Source organism: Micrasema longulum, unplaced genomic scaffold (assembly GCF_059751315.1).
Source record: "Micrasema longulum isolate JH-2025_06_02 unplaced genomic scaffold, ASM5975131v1 h1tg002511l, whole genome shotgun sequence".
In the NCBI taxonomy this organism is placed as follows: Eukaryota; Metazoa; Arthropoda; class Insecta; order Trichoptera; family Brachycentridae; genus Micrasema; species Micrasema longulum.
Window position 1 is genome coordinate 36,193 of NW_028279653.1, and position 5,238 is coordinate 41,430.

The window sequence follows — 5,238 nt, forward strand, 5'->3', positions numbered from 1 at the left end:
TCGGTATTTTTATTTATTACCAACGATAACCTCCATGGAAAAGGCAAATTTAACAATTATTCTCTTAATTTTTATTTTTTTGTCACATTTAATGTTTAGATCTTTTGCATTATTTATGAAAACTTAATTGGTATTTTTAGGTTAAAAAGTTTTTGATACCTCGTATGTGTGACTTTATGTTTTCTGAATGAAATAAAATAAAATAAGCCTCTAAAATAAAAGCATTGCGGATTATTCCTTTAAAAAACAAAAAAATGATACGGCGAACATTCGCATAACAATGAGGAAGATCAGCGGTTTTTTTATTATTTTTTATTTGTTAATAGACTATTAAACTAAGCCAAAATTATTTTTTTAATTTTTATATGTCGTTTTATCATCGCTACGATTTCTTCAAGTTTTGTATTTTTGAAATAAATCCACGTGTGACGTCAGAAGTTCATTTCCGCTTATTCTCATTCAGTTCTTCCCATTGGTCCAGAAACATCATAGGTTGATAAATATGAACCAGTGACGTCATTCAAAGTAGTGCGTTTTTATTTAAATATATTTTATTATTACTTTCTTACATTTTCAAGAAACTTTGTCGTACAATTTAATGCTCTATTTTTTATTTATAAAGTCTAATTTAATTTCCCGTAGGGCAGAAGTTCCTCTCTCTACAGAATAAGGATATAGGGTTAGTACTAAAAATAAATAGATATTCGAATGTAAAAATAATACAAAAAGAAATTGTCTTTCTCACAGTAAAACAACAAATAAAATATTATAATGAATCAATTTTCTTTCATTCATAAAATAATTAAATGGTTTAATAGATGACCAGCAGTAGTGTCATACATACGAAACTAGAGATAAAAAGACCAAATTACTAATGAGGAGAAAATTAGTCTCAAAACTCATTGTACGAGGAATACGGTGCAGCGAGTTGCCCAGGGGAATGGAATGCCTCGACTTATTTCAAATCAATTTGAAAAAATATATTCTTGATAAATTTGGATGGATTTTTTTTTATTAGTTCTTAAGATGAACTTAATAAAGCATAAATAAATAAATATTTTTGAACCTTGCGAATAAATGAAATTTCTGTTTTTTTTATTTCCCTTAATGTAAATTTTATTGACAAAAGAAGGGTTTACACAAAAATTTAACGTGCGGTCTTTAGGAGTTATGCGCTACAGACAATGGGGAAATATCACATTCTGTGAAAACCGATGAGAATACATAAAATGGATATAGAAAAATTTATTGTACGTCCAAGATCAATATGGTTATTGTGGATAAATGTTTTCACACATAGCTTTAAAAAATAAATTATAAAAAATATCTCCCTAGAAAAACGCGATAACATTAACAAGAACAAACGGCGTCAAGATTCGTGCGATGTTTTATAAAAATTTTAACGGGTACATGTTTGTACTCTGTTGAGTTCAAAATAAACATGAATCGTGACGTATTAGGGATGTGCCCAATGCGACGACTGTTTTCGCGGGAATTTAAAATTAAAAATTTAAAAATATTTTTTTATGGTACCTACTAATAAGTAGAAAAAAAAAATATGGTGCCTACTAATAAGTAGAAAAAAAATATTTCTTTATTTGACAGTATTTCAAAGACATTTATTACTTTAAAATTGTAAATAAAAAAAGTGGTATTTCTCTATTATATAAACGCAATAAATTAAGTATTACTATTCCGAAAAATTCGTCGTTTCAAATGTGAACAGTTTTGCGGGGTTTTTTTTGTCAAAGTTGGTATGAAATTTTTACTTTTTCTTTTTATCCTTCTTCCCACTTTTCGCGGGCTTTGAATGGTCCTTCTTCACGGACTCCGCCGAGAGTACCGCAACTTCCGGCTCCGGCTCCGGCGGGGGAGGCGGCGGCAAGGGACAATCCGCCTCATCGTACTGCGTCGTCCTCGTCTCTGATTGTGGCTTCGGCGGTTTCTCTGGCGGTTTGGGGGTCACCAGCTCCAGCTCCAGGTTGGCTTTGTCCGCCGTTCTGCACTTTTTGTTTATCTTGAGAAGAAACACGTCTTTGTTTTGGTCTATAACCTTCATGGCTTCTACCCCGTTCGGCACATTACTCGGAGTAATGACCAATGTCGGTTTTCCGGCGTTCGGGTCTCCCGTTGTGAACTTAGTGCTGAACGCCTGGGGATTTTGACTCCCTTCGTTATTAGACTGCTTCATGTTGAGGAAGACCTCGTTTTCCCCGAAGACTATGGTTCGCTCTTTAGGACCCGATGCATCAGCCCCAGTTTGGTTGCAGCTTGTTTGAGAAATAGTACCCTTAGTTTTTGATTTTGGCACGCGAATCTTGATTTGGTTTCCATTTAATGTGACGCCTATTTCTTCGTGGTCATTGTCTCCGGCTTTTGACTTGGGCGCTACAAATGAATTATCATTTTTTATTTTAATAAATTTACGGAAAAAGACCATTTTGAACAAATGCAGGGTGTTCTTTAAACCCTGTCACATCCGAAACCGCGATGATCAGTATGAGAAAGAAGACATATTGGCGTATTAAAAAAATATTTAGAACAAAGAAAACTATAAAAAAAAACATTAAAAAAAACAAATGGTTGCTTACTTCTGCAGGAGCAAAGTGAGAGGAGCGCGGCGCAGCATCAGACTTCCCCCTCCCCCCTCCTCGTTTCTCCCCAGCAAAAGTCAGCAACCATTTGCTTTTTTGATGTTTTATTTTTTCAAATTTTATTCGTTCTAAAAAAATATTTTAATGTGCCAATATGTCTTCTTGCTCATACTGATCATCGTGGTTTCAGATGTGACAGTGTTTAATGAACACCCTGTATAACAACAAAAAATTCAACCGTAAAAATAACATAAAACTATAAACAAAACAATAAAAGAAATAGCACAGACGAATTATACGTCATCATCATCATTCCCTTTTCGCACCTAATGGTGCATAGGGCACTGCATTGGTGCACCACTCGCAGCGTATCTTGATCATTTTTTTGTTACATGAAGAGAAGATGATCAGTCTTACGCTTCAGATACTAGTCCAGGGACTATGAATTAACATGGTGTGTAAATACCCTTTTAAATAAATATTTCATATCAACCATGTCGGAAATCGAACCCGAGACCTCTTGCTTGGTAGGCAAACGCGCTGGCCATTACACTACGAGACGGACAATATACATAATGGACAAACATTATGGAATCCAGCTTGATTATAGATGTAAGGAATTTGTCAAAAATTTAAATTTTTTAAATAATTAAGGCAAATTGATTCCATTTACAGCCAAAATAATTCAGATTCTGATTTTCGTTAACAAGTCTGATCATTCTACGTAGAGGCGCCAGAAAACTATAATTTTTCTTTTAATAACCGATGAACAAAATCGCATTATTTCGGAGTCTATTTTTCTAGGTGTAGAATAAGTATTTTCTAGATGCAGATTAAATCAGCATTAAATCAGAAATCTAAAATACGATAGGAAAATATCACAAACTATGAATACCGATAAAAATACATGAAATAGAATTGTAATAATTAATTGTATTTTCAAAATCAATATGGATATTGTGGAGAAATGTTTTTATATATAATTTTAAAAAGATTTTTTTTAAATACGTCACTAGAAAAACGCGATATGTTTGGCCTTGATAGATGTGACGTCAAGATTCGAGAAATTTTCTAAACCAATTTGAATAGTCAGGAACAAATAAACATGAATTGTGATGTATTAGCCAGTATTTCATAAATCTTTATTACTTTAAAAATGTAAAAAAAACTTTATTTTTCCGTTTGGATAAATTGTAACAGAAAGCAAATAAAATTTATATATAAGAGAAATTATAGTTTATAACGCATAGACCCTCCCTGTTTTAAGACCCAGATGTATTGAAAAAAGTTAAATTTAAATTAAATAACTGTCCCAATCTCATCAAGTTGAACCGAAAAGGTTGCATAAAAAAATCTAGAACAACTTGTATTAGCTATATTTACCAATACGTTTACAAAAACGTTTCATATTTTAATGTAACTTGTCCTATAATGTAACTTGTCCTATAATGTAACTTGTCCTATAATGTAACTTGTCCTATAATGTAACTTGTCCTATGAGGCGTTCTTAACGCATGAGAGTGCTCGAGTTTGACTCTCTGTGAGATTTAGATAATCAACATTAATTATCTACCTAGTACTCTGTAACTACTAATGTACTAATACTTAGCTGATCATTACGCTTTAAAAGTGTCCAATAATAAATTCACACGTCTTTTTAATAAAAAGTCAAAGTCCCATAAGACGAGGTCTACTTAACTGGGAAGTTTTTCGTGGAAATTGGAAGAAAGCGAGGTCTAGCATGAGCAGCCTTTGATAGGCTGTCAAATATCCTGAAGTCTCCGAAGTATTCACATTACTTTTTTTTTAACTTTTCGATGCTTGTGTTCTCCCTATACTCACATATGGCTGTGAAACTTTGGTAATCACGAAAAAAAATACACAAATTATCAGTGACGCAAAAGGCTGTAGAAAAGAGAATGATGGGTACTTCATTAAGAGACAGAAAAACTTGTACATGGAAAAGAGCAAGATTTAAAGTCATGGATGTGTTCCACGGGGTTGAACACATAGCCAGAAACACAGGCTCTAGACAGACTAAAAAAGTCGTCACGGGAAGCCCAAAACAGGCAAAAGAAGTGTCGGCGAAATGAAATAAGACTAAAATATTTATAAATAATGTTACCAAAGCAGCCACATCCTGTGTCTGATTCTACCGGAGCCAATTTGCTTGGATATCCACCTCCTCCTCCACAACTTCCACCGACACCCATGTTCCCTCCATGGCCCGGCTCTTGTCCGCAGCAATGATCACCGACATCCCTGATCATTTTTTTAGGGTCGCACTCATTGGTCCCTCCTCCGCCTCCGAATGTTTTCTTAAACGTGTAAGCATTACACTCCTCGTTGCCCTTCACCATAAAATTACTTCCCCCTTCGTTCATCGTGAAGTCGTTTAAATTGATGGTGTCCAATTTCGATAGCCTTATCATCATGTCCAGTACGGCGACTTCTTCCTCCTCGGGGTTTAGGATTGCATAGTACCCTTTCATCGGCCTGACCGTTTCTCCGGCGTTGATCTTGTCCAGTTGTTCCGATAGATCGATGGCGGCCGTTCCCAAGCCGAGCTTCGAAGGAAGACAGGCGCAAGACATTTTCTGCCAGGCTTCTATATAGAGCTTGCAATCGCTCGAGGCTTGTACCA

At 34.7% G+C, this 5,238-nt stretch overlaps 1 protein-coding gene across 1 annotated transcript; it reads right to left on the bottom strand.

The window, feature by feature from the left end:
• Positions 1 to 1,548: 1,548 nt before the first annotated feature.
• Positions 1,549 to 5,230, bottom strand: LOC148272058 (uncharacterized). Its single transcript, XM_088240588.1, has 2 exons — positions 4,720 to 5,230; positions 1,549 to 2,388 (listed from the first exon to the last, which is right to left on the bottom strand). Exons 1-2 carry the CDS (start codon positions 5,186 to 5,188, stop codon positions 1,766 to 1,768), a joined length of 1,092 nt encoding a protein of 363 aa, XP_088096714.1. The 5' UTR covers positions 5,189 to 5,230; the 3' UTR covers positions 1,549 to 1,765.
• Between the last annotated feature and the right edge of the window lie 8 nt (positions 5,231 to 5,238).